This window comes from Protopterus annectens, chromosome 7.part0 (genome assembly GCF_019279795.1).
Source record: "Protopterus annectens isolate FY-2018-M chromosome 7.part0, PAN1.0, whole genome shotgun sequence".
NCBI classification, from domain to species: Eukaryota; Metazoa; Chordata; order Ceratodontiformes; family Protopteridae; genus Protopterus; species Protopterus annectens.
Window position 1 is genome coordinate 1962208319 of NC_056739.1, and position 20169 is coordinate 1962228487.

The following is a 20169-nucleotide window of genomic DNA, read 5'->3' on the forward strand; positions in this document are numbered from 1 at the left end:
TCCTCTGTTTTGTGCCAGAGTCCCAGGTCCTCCGGTTTGGAAGGTGGACGCCCTCTGTTTTTCTCAGAAGGGGGTGTTTTATTTATGCTTTCCCTCACCTTCCCCTCATTCCAAAAGTCCTGTTCAAAATAAAACAAGATGCTCCAAAAATCTTGCTGAGACAGCATTGACTCCTTCTTTTAATTTAGCCGAGGGCAATCATCACAAGTTAACTCTCATGGTGGACCTACTCACACAAGACATCATCTCCACCTGTCCACTCCAACTGACATTGTGGGTGATAGAATTTTGATTCTACACAGACCTTTTTTCTGAGTACATGCCTAGGGTCCTATAAGAGGCCAGGAAACCCAACACTAGGATATCCTACTTATCCAAATGGAAGAGGTTTTCTGTTTGATGTCTTTCTCATAATCTGGATCCACTTTCTGTGGATGTTCCTTTGGTTCTCTCTTACCTGTATGAATTGCTCAGTGCTTGGTTGGCTTATTCTTTTGTTGAGGCCCACTTAACACCCATTTGTACTTGCCTGCCTTTATCACCTCCTTTAGCTTCTAGATTTGAAGCTGAAAAAGTCCTTAAATGCATCCTTCATCTCAGGCCTCCCAGGAGGCCTGTTCTCTTCCCTGGAATCTTAATTTTGTTTTAGAAAAATTGACCCAGGCTCCTTTTGAGCCCTCAGCTTCAGCTTCCTTGCAACACTGCTCTTGGAAGACTGTACTTTTGCTAACCCTTACCTTTGCTAGATGGGTGTCTGAGCTTCAAAGCCCTTATGGCTTATCCTCTTTTTTTGCTGTTTTGTACGGACAGGGTGGCCCTTTGTACTAATCCTTATTTTAAGCCCAAAATGAATGACTTGTCTCTTAATCAGTCTATTCATCTGCCCACTCTTTTTCCTCCTCCTCTGCAATCTTCCAGTGAGAAGGTGCTGCACACATTGGATTTGCATAGACAACTCAGACTTTATCTGGATAAGACTAAGACTTTTTATAAAGTTGATCAGCTCTGTTTCCTTTCATCCTAGGTCCTTAGGATTGGCTGTGTCCAAACAAGCTATTTCTTCTTGGATTTCTAAAGTCATTTCTTTTTGTTATTCCTTTCATGGTAACAGTCTTCCTCCTTCTATTAGACTCATTCTACTAGAGTTGTGGCTTCTTCTGGTGCTTTTTTCAAGGGCTTGGATACTAACTCTATTCTTGAAGCAGCTACCTGGACTTCTGTGCATATATTTACCAAACTCTACAAGATGGATGGAATTTCCAGAGCTACAGCTGGTTTTGTTAGTGCCACCTTCATGGCTTCCTAGAGAGCTCTGCTGGCCCTTCCTCCACCCTCTCGTCTTCCAGAGTTTCAGCACTCTCCCTACGGTAATGAACACTGCAACAGTGAAATGGAAAGACATACTACAGTTATGTAAAATCTTACCATAACGGTACACGTCCTTCTCTTTACTGTTGCAGTATTCACTCCCTTCCTCTGCCCCTTGGTCCATTTCTCTTCTGGATGTACTGATTACCTCTCTTTTCCTTGGACTGGCGTTCCTACTGGGGTTCTCAGTTCTGGTATGTATGGATGTCACCTTTATGCCCTACGCAAGGAGCATACATGTGATGTGCAGCATACCTTAAAGCAAACTAAAGGCTTTGGTATACTGACTGGATGTCGGGCTGCCCTTGGCATGGGGATCCCTATTGTAATGAATACTGCAACAGTGAAAAGGACATCTACTGTTATGGTAAGATTTTACACAGCTGTACTCTCCTCACTGCCCTCATCTTCTTTCTTACAGCTTCACTGACATTTAACTTGCTCTGGCAAATTCCACTCTCTTGTGATCATAGACATTAAGCAGTGAATGTGCCATGTTCTTCACATCAGCCCAAACAGTATTATATGCAGAACAAAATTTCTCTGTATGCTACAAAGGATGTAGACTTTGAAAAAATGCATCCCTGCAACATACTGCACAAAAGACATATCCCCAAAACTCAATTCACCAATATCTTATGTCATTCTTTGTCCTGTGCCAAAGTAAAGCAGTGGGGGAAATCGTTAGACTGCTATCCTGTAAGAGCAACAATTCTACTTAAAACTGGTTTACAAGCATCCCAACTTTGGAAATGGATTAAGGTCAGTGGAATGGATTGAAGAAACAATGCCCTTAGACAAACCCACCGTGCATGAGTGAAAGATGTACCTAAAATTCAAGTAACCTGCTACAGACTGCAGACCATGCTGACTTAGGAGAAGCACTTTAACATTTACTGATGTCAATGTAAACAAAACAAAAGGCATACAAAACCAATACTAAGAAGGCTCCACAGCACAGAGGATAAAAATGTCCCCGAGACACAGATGACTTTGGTATAATTAGCAGAAGAGGTACAGTAGAAGCTATCAAGGGGGGACAGCAGTGAATGGTTGATGCTAGCTAGCTCCCCCATACTGGGAAGGAGGAGGAGTTCACAGACGTCCCACTGCTCCATTTAGAAGGCAAGCCCAAAAGTGTGATCCATATCTATTTGGTCTGAGAAGCACATCCCATCAAAGAATTATATGGAGTCTTTTCATATAGTGCATATGTACAAAAATGCCCTCTTCGTTGGCCAAAAGCAGTAGGACTGCAGGCACATGAAAACATTTCAAACTAGATAAGGATGCCTAATCAATGATGAGATCTCTACTCCAATTGTTGGCCTTACAAAGGTACAGATCTCTGCTGAAGTAAATCTATAATGCACAGATGGTACCCCAAAGCTGTGATGTAGGGGGATGCCATCAGACAGGGTAGAAAAAAATGAGCCAATGGAGTTGTCAGACAGGTTGGATGTTCATCATGCTTACTGAATCAGTGTGACACAATAATTACGCTGAGTAGCACTTAACATGAGTGCAGAGGTTATAAACAGTAAACTAAAAAGGCTCAAGGATAAGACATGCCACCTGGGAGTTCAGCTCAGAAGAACCAAAGACAATATATAAAGACTTTGGTAAAACCTGTTAAGGTCAGTGGTTAGGATGTTCCTCACTGTGACAAGAAATAGACTACTTAGCCAAAATATCAAGAAGGAAGAGGTCACAGCATCTTTGCCCTATGAAATGGTAACTTGGAGGTCACAATTCTGTCAAGATGTACAAGCCCCATGAGCTTACAGCGTCTACTTAAATATCTAGCTTTTATCTGCATTTGAACCTTAGCTTTTACCTTCTTTGTTTTACAACACCATAACAGTTTTCTTACCTATACAATAAAGCCTTACACACAGTTGTACTTTCCTGCACTACAACACATGACTAATATGCATGAATTAAAATGCAATTTGTAGTGATAGGGCCACTTGACACTATTCTCATTCCAAAGTTTTGACTCACTACTTTGGTGAGTCACTTACACTTTAACTACTACTCTTCTGTGCAGAGCAGGGTAAGGCAATCATGGAGCTAGAAATGGGCCTCTAAGTTACTTCTAAACCAATAGTAAATTTACACCATACAGCAATAGCTTTTCACACTCCAAGAATGCTGTGGACTATGGGACAACAAAAAGCTCCTTCACGGTGAAAGCTGGCCAGAATTAATTCTAAACTGTGTGAATCCACCAGAAGCAGACTAGTACTGCCACTAGGCATGAAGAAGCCCACACCACTCTTCCAGCTTTTTGCATCAGGGAAAGACCATTCTTAACATAACTCACCTCTGAGCAATAAAAAAATAATAGCAAATAGCCCTGGATTTACTTTGTGAGAAGGACAGTTCCTACAGGCTTAATTCAATTGTTTGTGTTTACACCCTTGAACAGGTCAAGCATTATGAAGAAAACTAGCAATACTGGGAAAAAAAAAACAAAACTTGAAGGGGAAAAAATCAAAATGCTATGCCCAGTGCTGAAAACATTGCAGACAAGAGGTATGCCAACAAATAAATATCAATTCTCATCACCCTAAAAGCTAAAAAAAGATGCTTAAAATTATTATACGCTCAATCTTAATCTAGTGACTCTAAGATGAATATCAACAGTGGAGCTTGCCCAGGACTACGCCATACTTTTGGAAAGAATGGCACACTTACCAATTACATTAGAAATATATGGTTTGGCAGAGTTAAGGTACTACACACATCATTTCAAGCTGTGCCAGGGGCTTTTGTTCAATATGGATTGGCAGCAAAGAGAAGTAAGAACAACAGGCAAGGAATGGAAGCTCTGTGACAGTGCAAGTTCTGAATATCACTGTTGCACATGCTTAATGTCTGATCACAAGAGACTGGAACTTGCCACAGTGAGTTTAATGTCAGAGAAGTTATAAGAAAAAAAGATGAGGACAGTCAGGAACAACAGACACATGTGAAAGAAGCCAACTAAAAGTGCATTAAGCAGGAAAGTGGAACTGCTCTTGCAAATCAAGTTGAGATGAAGATTGGTTGCAATATATTGGCAGAGGGATGATGACAGATGCAAGGGAATTCTTACAGATTTCTAACAGGTGGTGTCACTGTGCGAGTGTAATAAACCCTATAAAGCCTTAGGGCTAAAGATAAAGTCATTGTCCTGCTGCTTGATCTTTCACATATTGTTTTTTTCTTAGGAATTCTGAAGGCTTTGGCATGAAGTACTTTGTTGCATTGTGCATAACCAAAGTATATGAGCTCTTCTTGTCACTGTGGACCATATCTGAAACTTCTGTTTGAAGAAAATATGAATCTACTTGGGATTGGATTTTGATTACCATCTGGCTGTGACCGAATAATGCTAGAAACCCAAGTCCTCTATATACCACATGTTTTTAATTTCATACGTTATTGACAAGTTAGTACTGTTTGTATGCAAGCATTTACTGCCTTTTTATTTGTATCTGTTCCCCAGTCTGTGATACCATCTTCTGCCATTGACCCCCTCCCACACAACATTTCAAGGAGAAGGTGGAAGAGAACCCAGGTGACATGACGTAGGCATCCAACACCCTTGGTTGGTCTTGGGTGTAGGTCCAGATGGAGTGATTTTGCAGACTGGGACTGTGTAGCTGTCTTTTTGTGAGTCCTCTGTCAAAGCCCCTTTGGAGACTGTCAAAACAAATGAGCTTAGCACATCCCACAAACCTGATGAGCTGTGACTGACTTCCACAGACACTTTCTCCAGCTGACTTTGAAACATGTCTGTATTTTCTAAGAGGGTGAGGAATTCCCCTTTACCTTGTGAATGAGGATTTCATAGACTGTGAAGTGGAAGTGAGATATTCCCATCCAGAGGCTAAGACACAAAGTGGAGCATGGATCACCAGGCCTAAGCTGTTCTAGAGTTCCTTGATAAGTCATCATATTAGGTCTGTGTGACCATATTAAACCAAAACAACATACAATAAATCCTTTCCCTTTGCACCACAGCCAGCCAGTCAGCCACAACTTAGCTGAATGCTTAGTGTGCTCAGGAGAGGCATCTATGACCAATATTTCAGATTGATTCCAAATGATGGTTTCCAAGACTCTTGCAAGATCAGAGACAGATGGATGCAATACTGCATTAATAATAATAATGTTATACATAGTACTTAATTGCCAGTTCTTTTGCTGGAATGCATTTCTGCATCTAACGTCTCAAGGCATTCAGTTGACCATTGTAGATACTTCATTCCATTAACTCAATTCAAGAAATAGAAACCACAAAACGAAAAGCGTTTAGTCCACAAAATACACTGTAACTCCACTCAAAAACGCTTGATGCATCCAACACACAAAACTGCCACAGTGTGTAAAATCAGCGAGAAGATTTAATCCACGGTTAAAACGCACATAGACAAGTTGTAACGTACACAAACGTTAAGCGCTTTCACTCATTACAAATATGAGCTTCATCAGAACAATTTGCATACAAATGCCATCAGTTTAAATAACTAATCTGGCGCCAAAAAGTACAGTTTTGTACCTACCATAAATGTAGATGTTCGAGGTACCCATTGCTGCAGTCCTTACTATTGGGTGTAGTCCGCTGTCCAGTCGGCCCGAATACCAGAGTATATGGCTGACGTCGGTCAGGGCGCATTAGACTGACGTCAGTACGTCAGGGTACTAATGCGCATGACCGACGTCATATCCTCAGTCTTTTCTTGCCCCAGATGTCAGAAGACCCTAAAAAGACAAGGCCCAAAATACCTGCACCAAAAATATGTACAATATATACAAGAATATATACAAAAATATCAGCATGTAACCTCACCTACACAACCACCCCTAAACACAGAGGGGAAGGAGGGAGGGTAAATTGGACTGCAGCAATGGGTACCTCGAACATCTACATTTATGGTAGGTACAAAACTGTACTATGTTCTTCGTTCCCCATTGCTGCAGTCCTTACTATTGGGTAGAATCCCAAAGCAGAGGTAAGGGAGGCTGGCAAATCATAAAGAAGCAGGAGCTGACAACATGCCTTGCAAAACAGCTGTGGCAAAACCAGCCCTAGACTTAGAGTAGATAGGAAGGTGATAATGCTTAGAGAAAGTATGCACTGAACTCCAAGTAGCTGCTTCCAAAATATCCTTAGTTGCCACCCCCCTTAGAAATGCTGTTGAAGTGGCAGTAGCCCTAGTGGAATGAGGCCTAATCCCAGCTGGAATCTCCTTGCCATGATGGGAATAACAAAATGCAATGCAAAAGCCAATCCACCTAGAAATAGTTTGTTTTGACACAGGCTTGCCCTTCGAACTCAAAGCAAAAGAAACAAACAACTGCTGAGACTGCCTAAAATCCTTAGTCCTGCTTAAATAATAACGCAATTGCCTGTGTACATCTAAAGTGTGCAAAATCTTTTCCCCTTTATTTTGGGGGTCTGCATAAAAAGTAGGCAAATGAATAGTTTGGTTTAAAGCCACACTAGAAACCACCTTAGGCATAAAGGAAGGATTAGTACGTAATGATACCCTATCCTTATGGAAAATCAAAAGGGCTCTACTGCCATAAGGGCCTGCAACTCAGACACCCTTCTTGCAGAAGTAATAGCCAACAGAAAAGCAGTCTTCCATGACAAGTATTTCAATTCAGCAGTAGCCGCAGGCTCAAAAGGTTGTAGAGTAAGTTTTTCCAACACAAAATTGAGATCCCAAGCAGGAGTAGGAGCTCTACGTGGGGGTCTTATATTCTTTGCCCCTCTAAGAAACTGCTTGAACAAAGGATGCGAAAACAATGGTGGGTCACAATCATAGTGAGCTGAAATTGCTGCAGCATGAATCTTAATGGAAGAGAAGGACAAACCTTTGTCCAATAACTCAGTAAGATATTGAAGAGCCGCACTCAAATTAGGCTCAGAAATCTCCAAATTCTTTGCTGTACTCCAAAATAAAAATCTCTTCCATTTTTCTGCGTACACTTTCCTTGTACTAGGTCTTCTAGCTTCCATAATCACATTTAAAACTTGTTGAGGAAGTTGAGACCTGCTGTGTTTCAACACAGAATATGCCAGGCAGTTAGATGAAGAGAGTGAAGCTTGACATTGAGCAGATGACCGTCCTTCTGAGATAACAGATGAGGAATCAGAGGTAAAGGCCATGGAGGCTTCTTTACCAGACTCCGTAGTAGTGGATACCAATGTTGCCGAGGCCAATCTGGAGCTATCAAAATCATCCTTGGCCTGTCTTGTCTGACCTTTAATAGTACCTTTGGAAGAAGAGGCAGAGGTGGAAAGGCATACACATGAAGGTTTTTCCAACTGAAAGACAGAGCATCCACTTTCCAAGCTGTGTGATGAAACCCCTTTGTGCAATACTTTGGCAGCTGGTGGTTTAGTGGAGAAGCGAACAGATCTATGTCTGGAGTTCCCCATGACACTGTCAATTTCTGAAATACATGAAGATCCAGTTTCCACTCGTGGGGATCCATGATTTGTCTGCTTAACACATCTGCTAAGGAGTTCTGTGCTCCCGGCAGAAACCTTGCCTGAAGAGTTAGTTGCAAGCTTAGCGCAGTCTCCCATAAAATCATTGCTTGCCTGCACAGAGGATAAGAATGTGTTCCCCCTTGCTTGTTGATGTACCACATGACAGTTGTGTTGTCTGTTAGAATCAACACCTGCCCTGGAAGAAGTAACTCCTTGAAAGCCATTAATGCAAACTGGACTGCTAACATCTCCTTCATGTTGAGATGTAGATGCTGTAGTCTGGCAGGCCACTTGTCTTGTATCCACTTTCCATTTAGATGAGCTCCCCAAGCAATGTCCGAGGCATCTGTCGTTAAAATCTGACTCGCCTCTGGCCGGGTCACAGAGAGTCCCTTGTTTAGGTGACATTCCTGAGCCCACCACAAAAATTCTTTTTGAAGGCAAGGTATTATTTGAATGACAGTGTCCAAATCCTGGCAGTGCTGTGTCCATACATTTGTGAGATACCATTGTAGCTTCCTCATATGCAGTTTGGCATTGGGAAGCACCAGAATACAAGATGCCATGAACCCTAATGCTTGAAGGACTGTCCTTGCAGTCAGCACGGACTGATGAGATAGTTGATGGAAGTAAAGTGATAGACTCTTTTGTTTGTCCGGGGTTAAAAAGGCCATCTGGGCTGCTGTATTCAGTCTCACACCCAGAAAGCACATGTCTTGAGAGGGTACTAGACTGGACTTTATTTCGTTCACAGAATACCCTAGGCATCTTAGCACTGCTATAACATATTCCAGATGCTGTAGAAGGTCTTCCTTTTCTTGAGCCAGAATCAGGCAGTCGTCCAAGTAAGGATAGATTTGAATTCCTTGCAGCCTGAAGTAAGCTATCACTGGAGCCAGAACCTTTGTGAATACTCTGGGCGCAGTAGATAAGCCAAAGGGCAATGCAGAGAACTGATAATGAGAATTTCCAGCTCGAAACCGCAGATACTTCCTGCAACTTAGCCTTATAGGCACATGAAGGTAAGCTTCCTTGAGATCTAAAGTTACCATCCAGTGATCTTTGCCCAGCAGAGGTAAAAGCTGTTGTAATGTCAACATCTTGAACTTGGGAATGTCCAGATAAGTGTTGAGGAGAGATAAATCCAAAATTGGTCTCCACGTGTTCCCCTTCTTTGGTACTAGGAACAGGCGAGAATAAAATCCTAGGCCCCTTTCTGATACAGGAACTGGCTGAATGGCCCCATCTGGAGTAACTGAGAAATTTGCTTGTGAGCCTCTTTTCTTTGTGGAGGAGGAACGTCTGGCATGCCTTTGAAAGGAGGCATTGTATGGAAATAAAACCTGTAACCGTGGTGAATGATATCCAACACCCATCTGTCTTGAGTAATTAAATCCCAATTTTCTTTGAAAAGAGACAGTCTTCCTCCCAAAGGAGCTACCAGACGAGAATCTACTGGCAGCTGAAAGGGCAGGTCATTGGGTCTGTTTACGAAAGGACTGACCCCTGCCCTCACCAGAAGTCTGAGCAGGTGAACTCCCTGGTCTAGGCCTAAAAGAACCTTGAGCTCTGCCCCTACCACGTCTAGACCTACCCCTAGACTGGGAATCATAAGCATGATATGTCCACCCCTTAGCAGGCCAATTTCTACTAAACTTCGGTGGCTGCACCTGCAAAAAATCTTTAACAGTTTGCATAGACTTAGCTTTGTCCTCCATTTTCTTTAAAACTGCTTCCACAGGCAAACCAAACAACACATCAGACTGTAAAGGAGCATCCAAAATCCTTGTCTTAACATGCTCAGCTAAATTCTGATCCCTCAACCAGGCATGCCTGCGAAGAACAGAACTAGTGGCAGCCACCCTCGAGGAGGCCTGTACAGCATCAAAACCACATTGCAAAGAATGCTTACCCACTTGTTCAGACACATGAACCAAATCCAGCAACTCTTTACACTCAATACCTTCCGCCAAAGCATCCACCTTAGATTTCAATTGTGAAAGAAGATAATTTTGATATTTTAGCATGTGAAACTGACAATTCAACGCTCTCATGGCTAGAGTGGAAGAAGTATACACTTTCTTTCCCCACCTATCCAAAGCCCTTGCCTCTTTATCAGTGGGAACAGGATTTCTAACCACAGAGGCCTTAACACCTTTAGGCCCCTGAGAAACAGTTTCTGGGTCCGCCCTAGGATTTTTAAACAAATACTTATGAGCTTCAGGCACCCTATAGTACCTATCAGGTTTAACAGGAGCAGGAGGCAAAGAGTCAGGGTTCAGGGAAGCCTCTGCAAAAACATCTTCCACCACATTCAACACAGGAGGTATAGCTAAGGGCCTATGCTGGGGTAAAAACAAGAATTCCCTAAGCCTTTTCCTGGAATCAGAGTAATCCTGGCCTTCCCATTTAAAGTGCTCCCGCATGGAATGTAGAGTCTCTGAAAATGAGAAATCCTCAGGAGGAGAAGCTGTAGGAGTGGAATCATCCACATCAGAATCAGAATAAGGAGGAAACTCCTGCAAATCTTCCACAGAAGACTCAGAAGCCTCTGAACATTGTTCAAAAGTATCAAACTCCGGTTCCACCCTGGGCCTCTTATCAGGAGGGGGCATAGAACCTCTAATCATAGAAATCAAATCTTCTGCCATTTTAAGCATATGTTTCTTAGGTACAGAACCCGAAATGCTAGAAGAAGCCCCCACTGAAGCTGAACTTGGCCTACCTCTCAAAGAAGTTTTGGCAACAGAAGGAGAGGCTCTAACTACCTTGGGAAGAGAGGGAAGAACAGTTACCTGAGAAGCCCCCTCAGCCTGGCCTACCTCCTGAGAAGGCACATCCTGTAACAGTAAAGTCTCTGCCTGAGACTCCAAAGAAACTCCTGGCAAAACCTCTGGCTCCACTGAGCCTTCTAAAGAACCGACGTCCGGGACTGCCGGTTCATCAACCCTAGGCTTCGCTGTTTTGTCCTTGCGCTTCTTGGAAGCGGGCGCCGGAGCATCCGGCGGCATTTTATAATTACAACGCTTCCCAAACACTAACCTGGCACAGTCTAACCGTCTCTTAATAGTGCGTTTGTTAAACCTAGCACAAGAGCGGCATCCAACAACGTCGTGCTCAGGCCCTAAACAAGGTATACACAAGGTATGGTAATCCCTATGAGGTATCTGTTTCCCACAAGAAATACAGTTATTCACTTTTTCTGACATCCGGTTAAATACTGAGGCAAGAAAAACCAAAATGTTCCCAACGGGTACTTAGCCAACTCTGATTCGGTCTGAAACTCCGGTTTCGGAAATATTTCAGAACGCCAACCTGCACTCGCAAAACTGCTTCTGCATCGGACCATGCGGCAAAAAAGACTGAGGATATGACGTCGGTCATGCGCATTAGTACCCTGACGTACTGACGTCAGTCTAATGCGCCCTGACCGACGTCAGCCATATACTCTGGTATTCGGGCCGACTGGACAGCGGACTACACCCAATAGTAAGGACTGCAGCAATGGGGAACGAAGAACATCTTCTTAGTATTTCTTAAAGCAACATACTTTCATGTCAAGCACATCCAAGTGTGTGTATGTATACCTACTACTCTAAATACATACAACAAAAACTAAACTGTCAGTAAAAACATAATACATATAAAAAATTGTTTTTTTTAAAAATGCTATACATATAATAACAATGTAACTATATTAGCGACAAAATCAAGTACGTCTATCTAACAGAGGTTTAATTGATATATTTTCATTTAATCCAGGGAATGTGGTGGCATCTGTGTACAACTGCCACTACAATTATCTGCAAAGCCAGTACATTCTTAACATCACACCCTCTAGGGTCAGAAATTATACTTTCTAATATACCGAAGGTAAATTTGTGCTCTTTACCACATTTCTCTATATGCCTATATAATGCATTCTTATTGCCCTTTGACTTTATGCTATATAAATGGGCATATATTCTTTTTTTAAAAAATCGCTCCGTTTTGCCTATATAACATGCAAAACATTCTGTGCACTTAGCCAGGTATATCACAAATTTAGTAGAACAATTCCCTTTCACAAACCTTATCCTAGTGCTATTGATGTTGTTTAATATCAACCCATCACTTTCATTAATGGCAAAACACTGATTACAGGCTCCACATCTAGTTGTGTGTTTGCCTTTATTTTCTGTTCCCTTGCGTCGTGTAGCCCCCTCTAAAAATCCTTTAATATTCCTTCCCATTTTATACACAAATGTAGGATGTGTACCTACAACATCCTTAATTTCCTGATCTGCCATTATTACTTTCCATGCACTGGATATAATTGTTTTAATGTATTCTGTGTACGGACCATACTCTATCACACATGCTCGATTACAACTTTTCACTGTAGTTTCTTTTCCTAAATTCGACTCAACTCCCTTTTTCTTAGTTCCTAACAATGGTATATATTTTTTCCCCTTTCACTTAGTACATAGTTGCACACATCTTTCATCATCATACTGTTGTAATTTCGATCTTTAAATAAATTTGTAATGAATCCCAACTCTGCAATCACATCCTCTATATCCGAAGTCATCCTTATGGCCCTTATGCATTGCCCCTTAAAAATGTTATATTTCATTTTACTAGGATGATTGCTTGAATATTCTATATATGAGTTAGTAAATGTGCTTTTTCTGTAAATTTTAGATTTGAATTTTCCAAATCCATTATATACAAATGTATCCAAGTAAGCTACGCCATTCATACTATGGGTGAGTGTGAACTTTAAATATACACTACTATTATTAATATATTCCATAAACTGATTGACACTATCTTCATCTCCTTCCCAGAGAATATAGATATCATCCAAAAACCTTGAATAATATTGAATGTTCTTGAAATGAACACTATTGAAAATCACTGTGTTCTCCCAGTCAAGCATAACCAAGTTGGCATATATGGGGGCACAAGCTGCCCCCATAGCCACCCCCTTGGTCTGCCTGAAATATTCTCCATCGTGAAAAATGAAATTGTGATCCAATACAATCGACACAAGTTCAATTACCAAATAAATTTTGTCCCATTCTAAGTCACTGTATTTTTTTATGCTGTTTTGGAAAGCCTCCATTCCCTGTTCCTTTGGAATACTAGAAAACAGATCTACTACATCTATAGAGATATAGATGTAGTTTGGCTTCCAGCATTCTATGGGATAATTTTCCAAAAATTACCATGAATCTTTTACCATATGTTCTACTTTCTCATAAATATGTTTTAACATAGTATCCACAACAACTCCTAAGGGAAATGTCTTGGATTTACTCCCCAAAATAATGGGTCAAAAAGGGGGGTTGTCAATACTTTTATGAGTCTTGGGAATCCCTACCAATATTGCCATTTGAGGTTGTTCTACTCTCATATACTTATATAATTCTTCCGTTATCCTTCTGTCAATCAAGAATTCTTCAATGTATAGATCTATTCTCCTATAAGCAATATTGATCTCATTAAGGGAAACAATTTCGTAATTGCCAGAGGTGTGTAAAATATCATACATCCTTAAATTATACTCCAAATTGTCATAAATCACGATTCCTCCTCCCTTATCGGGTTTCATCACCCTTATTTCATTGTTGTTACTCAAATCCTTTAACATACACCATTCTAGCTTAGTAAGATTACTCTTTACTTTCATGTCTCTATTATTTTGTACTTGATATATTATTTTGTACTTGATATATTTGTTGTGTAACCATCCTGTCAAATGATTGTATGGTAGGATGCATGGTGGGAATATAACTTACTTTTTTTCTTTAATTGATTTCCTTTTACCACATTACTCTCAGTATGTCCAAATATTATGGCCAAATTTAATTTTAACAGTATAATGATGAAAGATGTGTGCAACTATGTACTAAGTGAAAGGGGAAAAAAATATATACCATTATTAGGAACTAAGAAAAAGGGAGTTGAGTCGAATTTAGGAAAAGAAACTACAGTGAAAAGTTATAATCGAGCATGTGTGACAGAGTATGGTCCGTACACAGAATACATTAAAACAATTATATCCAGTGCATGGAAAGTAATAATGGCAGATCAGGAAATTAAGGATGTTGTAGGTACACATCCTACATTTGTGTATAAAATGGGAAGGAATATTAAAGGATTTTTAGAGGGGGCTACACGACGCAAGGGAACAGAAAATAAAGGCAAACACACAACTAGATGTGGAGCCTGTAATCAGTGTTTTGCCATTAATGAAAGTGATGGGTTGATATTAAACAACATCAATAGCACTAGGATAAGGTTTGTGAAAGGGAATTGTTCTACTAAATTTGAGATATAACTGGCTAAGTGCACAGAATGTTTTGCATATTATATAGGTAAAACGGAGCGATTTTTTAAAAAAAGAATATATGCCCATTTATATAGTATAAAGTCAAAGGACAATAAGAATGCATTATATAGGCATATAGAGAAATGTGGTAAAGAGCACAAATTTACCTTCGGTATATTAGAAAGTGTAATTTCTGACCCTAGAGGGTGTGATGTTAAGAATGTACTGGCTTGCAGAGAATTGTGGTGGCAGTTGTACACAGATGCCACCACATTCCCTGGATTAAATGAAAATATATAAATTAAACCTCTGTTAGATAGACGTACTTGATTTTGTCGCTAATATATTTACATTGTTATTATATGTATAGCATGTTTAAACAATTTTTTATATGCATTATGTTTTTACTGACAGTTTAGTTTTTGTTATATGTATTTAGAGTAGTAGGTATACATACACACACTTGGATGTGCTTGACATGAAAGTATGTTGCTTTAAGAAATACTAAGAAGTTTTGGCGCCAGATTAGTTATTTAAACTGATGGCATTTGTATGCAAATTGTTCTGATGAAGCTCATATTTGTGATGAGTGAAAGCGCTTAACGTTTGTGTACGTTACAACTTGTCTATGTACGTTTTAACCGTGGATTAAATCTTCTCGCTGATTTTACACACTGTGGCAGTTTTGTGTGTTGGATGCATCAAGCGTTTTTGAGTGGAGTTGCAGTTAATTCAAGAAATAGCAAACTTTCAGTTCTACCATTTACTAGGTCATTTGAGTGAAAATGTTTGTTAAAACAATGATTATTCAAGATATGAGAATTTATACATGTTTAAACAGCTTTTTATCTGAAAAAGAAGAATTTAAAGCAAGCATATATAATATGTCTTTACAAATGGCATACCATCCCTGATACCATAAATGATCACTAGAAGTAAATGCCAACTAATGGCTCTGAACCACATCAAATTGTTAGCAATTCAAAGTCCCAGAATAAAGATAAAGAATAGATAAACATTAGCTAAATGGCAACCTACTCATTTACCTGGGCACAAAGATCGAATTGTGCAGAAAATTCTCAAAGCGTTTTCGGTACTCTGCTTCTTCCTTTTCTGCCTGTTTTTCAGCCTCTGTCTTTGGACAGGGACAGCAGGGTTTTTGATCTCCTCCACCAGACACAGTCTTTGTGGGCTCAGGAGTGTCATGCAAATCAATGGTACCCGAGGCATAATTCCTGGTTGGGATTTTAAGATCTGCAAAAATGAATAAAATGAAGCTATGATGAAGCATTTGCAGAATTTGAAACAGGTACAGAAATGAGCACAGAGAATGCAGAGCAGGCTTTAATGTCATCAATACCTACATTCATAAAGGAAATATATCTTACAACTACTGCTGAGAAAAATACTAGAATTTTGTGAAAATTAACTGGCTGACAAATACATGCTGCTGACACATGGTCCTAAGCATTGGGTATTGGGTACAAGGCTTCAATAAGAATAAATATTTTCATCCTCCTTGGTAACTTATCATACAAAAAAGGGCACCTGCAACTGTCTGAAGTTGGACGTGTGAAGTCATGACAAAGACTAAATGGTTACTGCAGACAAAAAGGTGAAATCGCAATAAACGATTCTGCCACTACCAAGAGTGAATCAGCTTTTACATTATACATCAGTACTCCAAAGAGCATCAGATTGGAGATTCATTCAGTTTTTGAGAGAATACCAATTACTCATTCAGAACTTCTCGCAAAGACTGTTATCCAAACATGAATGATTCTAAGCCACCTCCACAGGAAATAATCATACAAACCATACCAAAATAATTCACAGTGCGCTAGGAATAAGTTAACCAACGCCACAATTTATTTTCAAATTACTCACATTACTGTCGTTTTTGTCCATCTCTCACAGCTACACACCATTTAATTTTCTATGCCTTAAATTCAAATGTGTTTAATTACTGTAATTAACTTCATGATTCAGACTGTTTCAGAGTTCAAACTCTCATTGTAAGAAACTAATTTCATTCCATAGGACTAGTCATCTGTTAACGTACAACCTTACTGCCTCCTTTTACACAAAGTCCTTCAATGCTGTTTCCATTATTTACAACCAACACAGTACAGCATGCTGCTCTCACTCTCTCGTTCCATCATCACACGTTCTTACTTATTCATACTGGAATAAACCTGTTTGCATCTCCAGAATTTGTTATGCACATTTTAGCTCTTTTATGCTACCTTGGCCCTTACATACACCAGTTTCACTAGTAATCCTGTGGAGTATACATTACTCCTTTTTGGAAAATCTCAGTGATCGTCAACAAGTGAGCTCACGTGACTGTTCATGAAGCAGGGCATGAAAAACAAAAACTTGCAACATCGGGGGGGGGGGGGGTCCTGGAAAGTGGGCTTGACAGCCATGTAAACCTATGTCAGACAGAGCAATATTAAATGACAAGCCATAAAGTTTGCGCAGGTCTCTGCATAATGTCTGGACATACAATACTCTGTCTTCTCTCCTAATGTGTTGTTCTTTGGTTCTCTGTCATCCCAAAGCACCACACTAACAGCATTTACTGCCAAGTACCATCCTGTTGCATGATAGGAAATCAGGCTGTGATCCACTTTTTCTTGTGCCTCTCCCATATGACTGCTAAGCTGTCCCATGCCCATGCTATTACCCAGGTTACCAGTAATGCAGACAGATGTTCTGCTTCTGTTAGTGGACCAGTAAAATATCTACTTCTACTTGAAAGTTAAACTGTCAGTCAAGCATTTACAGAATGGAAAAATACTGCTCACTTAAGCAATCAGAACTGTGTTAACCAAAGTATTTACATTTGACAAGTAAATGCAACCTAAGAGGATCGCTTAAAATACTAAATTATCCAAGAAGTGAAAAATATATGAAATACAACCAATACAGAGGGACGCAATGTCCAAGTCTGATTACTGGGGGGGGGCCTTAAAGAACAAGTCAGACAAAATATTAGATGTAGCACTTCAGAAAAGGTAATCCTTGTGACTTAATGTTTAAACATGTAATCTAAATTCAACTAGTTAAAGCCTCACATGGTAACACAAACTAACTGAAGCTTCAAAATGAAAAAAAAAATTTCCACAGGGGTAGCAAGCTCCTCTGTATCTTCTTACTGACATAACTACCTCCATTACAGGAAAAACTTGTGAAAAAATATTATGAGGGATTTCAAATTGAAGAAAAAAAAAAAAAAACAGTACAAGTTGAAACTCATCCAGTTTTCATCAGACCAACTTTAGGAAAGTAATCAAGTGACACTAGTTTTAATTCCGTTTCTCTGAAGAATGTGAAAAAGCATTTCTCCTTAATGCTGCAAGCGAAGCAGGATTAGAGAGCAAATGTTACACCTCATACTTTGCCAGATGGCACTAAGTATGATTAATGAGCAAGGACCTAAACATTGCAAAATGCCAGCTATAAGCTGGGCAGTAGGAAAGAGTGAAGTTTATTTAAAAAAAAAAAAAAAAAAAAAAAAGCCTGATAAAGTGCTCAGAAAACTAGTTACTAATTTACTTTACAACTAGATATAGCCCACAACCTTGAAAACCTACCCCCCCCCCCAAAAGAAGCTTACATTCAACAAAGTCTTACTATCCACTCACAACTCAGCAGAGGAAGCCCTTTATTCCATTCACATACCCAAGCTATTGAACTTACTACCCTCTACCACTAGGACTTAATAACCTGTCCACTTTCATGGATTAACACAAACACCATCTGAAAGACTCCTTGGCTATGCTCTTGTCCCACACCAGACTAACACAAACAACTCACCACCCTACCACCACTTTCCCACATCAACGTTTGAGCAGTACTAATTAACTGTGAAGGCTCAATTGTAAATAAAGTGTATACAGCTTAAATTTCTTGCAACCACTGCTATATTCTATTATAACTTCTGTCCACAACTACCACTGATATTCAGGATGGCTCAGTGGTGCAGCGGTTACGTTGTTGCCTCACAGCAAGAGGTTCTCCGGTTCGATTCTCGGCTGGGGTGCCTTCTGTGTGGAGTCTGCATATCCTCCCTGTGTTTGTGTGGGTTTCCTCCCACGTTATAAAGACATGCATCTGGAGTGTTTCTCCCTGGGCCTCTGCTGAAAATTGGCTTCGTTCCAAGTCAGACTTTCCTGGTAAATTAATGTTAAATACACCCCCTCCCCATAGAGCAACAGCCTTACGTCTCATTTGTTCCCTGACTGGGGGGAAACTTTATAAGTCAAACTGTTCCCTTCAGAACGAGAGTCAAGTTTGAAGGAGCAGGCCCATATTGTCAGTTATGTGATTTCCCTACCCTTGCAGCCTAAGCCTTCCTTGCAGTAGTTATGACATCTGCGATTCCTTCAACTTGGAATGCATGTTTAATACTCCTGTCTTACCTGCAGCATAGTGTCACATCATTTCTTATCCCTATTTCTTAACCCTGTCTGCTATGTTCAAGGTGGGGTCAGAATGGCAGTGGGTCAAAGGGGATGGGTTGATGAAAAGTACAGTTTTGTACCTACCATAAATGTAGATGTTCGAAGATCCACATTGCTGCAGTCCTTACATATGGGTAGTCCGCTGTCCTCGGTCGGCCCGAATACCAAAGTATTAGGCTGACGTCGGTCAAGGCGCTTAAAACTGACATCAGGACGTCAGGGTACAAAAGCGCATGACCGACGTCATTTCCTCAGTCTTTTCTTGCCCCAGATGTCAGAAGGCCCTAACAAGAAAGGCCAAAGCCAAAAACCAGCAAAAACTAACCAACCACCCGTGCACTAACCATATTTACAATATGTACAACACAAACCACACCACCACCTTCAACAACAGAGGGGAAGGAGGGAGGGTAAATTGGACTGCAGCAATGTGGATCTTGAAACATCTACATTTATGGTAGGTACAAAACTGTACTATGTTCTTCATCTCACATTGCTGCAGTCCTTACATATGGGTAGAATCCCAAAGCAGAGGTAAGGGAGGATGGCAAAACTATAAAGCATTAGGAGCTGCCAAAATGCCCTGTAAAATAGCAGTGGCAAATCCAGCCCTAGATTTAGAGTAAAGTGGAAGGTGGTAATGCTTAGAGAAAGTATGCACTGAACTCCAAGTAGCTGCTTCCAAAATATCTTTAGTAGCCACCCCCCTTTAAAAAAGCTGTAGAAGTGGCAGTAGCCCTAGTGGAATGAGGCCGAATCCCAGCTGGAACCTCCTTACCATGATGGGAATAACAGAAAGCAATACAAAAACCAATCCACTTAGAAATAGTTTGTTTTGAAACAGGTTTGCCCTGAGAACCCAAAGCAAAAGAAACAAACAACTGCTGAGACTGCCTGAACCCTTTAGTTCTGCTCAAATAATATCGCAACTGTCTGTGTATATCCAAAGTGTGCAAAATCCTTTCCCCTTTATTTTGGGGGTTTGCATAAAAAGTAGGCAAATGAATAGTTTGGTTTAAAGCCACACTAGAAACCACTTTAGGCATAAAAGAAGGGTTAGTACGCAAAGACACCCTATCCTTGTGGAAAATTAAGAAAGGCTCAACTGCCATAAGGGCCTGTAATTCAGAAACCCTTCTCGCAGAGGTAATGGCCAACAAAAAAGCAGTCTTCCAAGATAAATATTTCAACTCTGCAGATGCTGCAGGCTCAAAAGATTGTAGAGTGAGTTTCTCCAACACAAAATTGAGATCCCAAGCAGGAGTAGGAGCTCTACGTGGGGGTCTTATATTCTTTGCCCCTCTAAGGAATTGCTTAAACAAAGGCTGAGAAAATAATGGTGGGTCACAGTCATAGTGAGCAGAAATTGCTGCAGCATGCACCTTTATAGAGGAGAAAGACAAACCCTTGTCCAATAACTCAGTAAGGTATTGAAGCGCAACACTTAAATTAGGTTTAGAAACATCAAAGTCCTTTTCTGTACTCCAAAATAAAAATCTCCTCCATTTATCTGCGTAAACTTT

The 20169-nt window shown here is 40.4% G+C and overlaps 1 protein-coding gene across 1 annotated transcript in view; it reads right to left on the reverse strand.

Moving 5' to 3' along the window:
* Window positions 1-20169, reverse strand: part of IGF1R (insulin like growth factor 1 receptor) — a 1987642-nt gene that overhangs the window by 500464 nt on the left and 1467009 nt on the right. The window contains exon 10 of the mRNA XM_044078384.1: window positions 15224-15431. Coding sequence (XP_043934319.1) covers window positions 15224-15431 — 208 coding nt within the window. The remainder of the gene's footprint in view (window positions 1-15223; window positions 15432-20169) is intronic.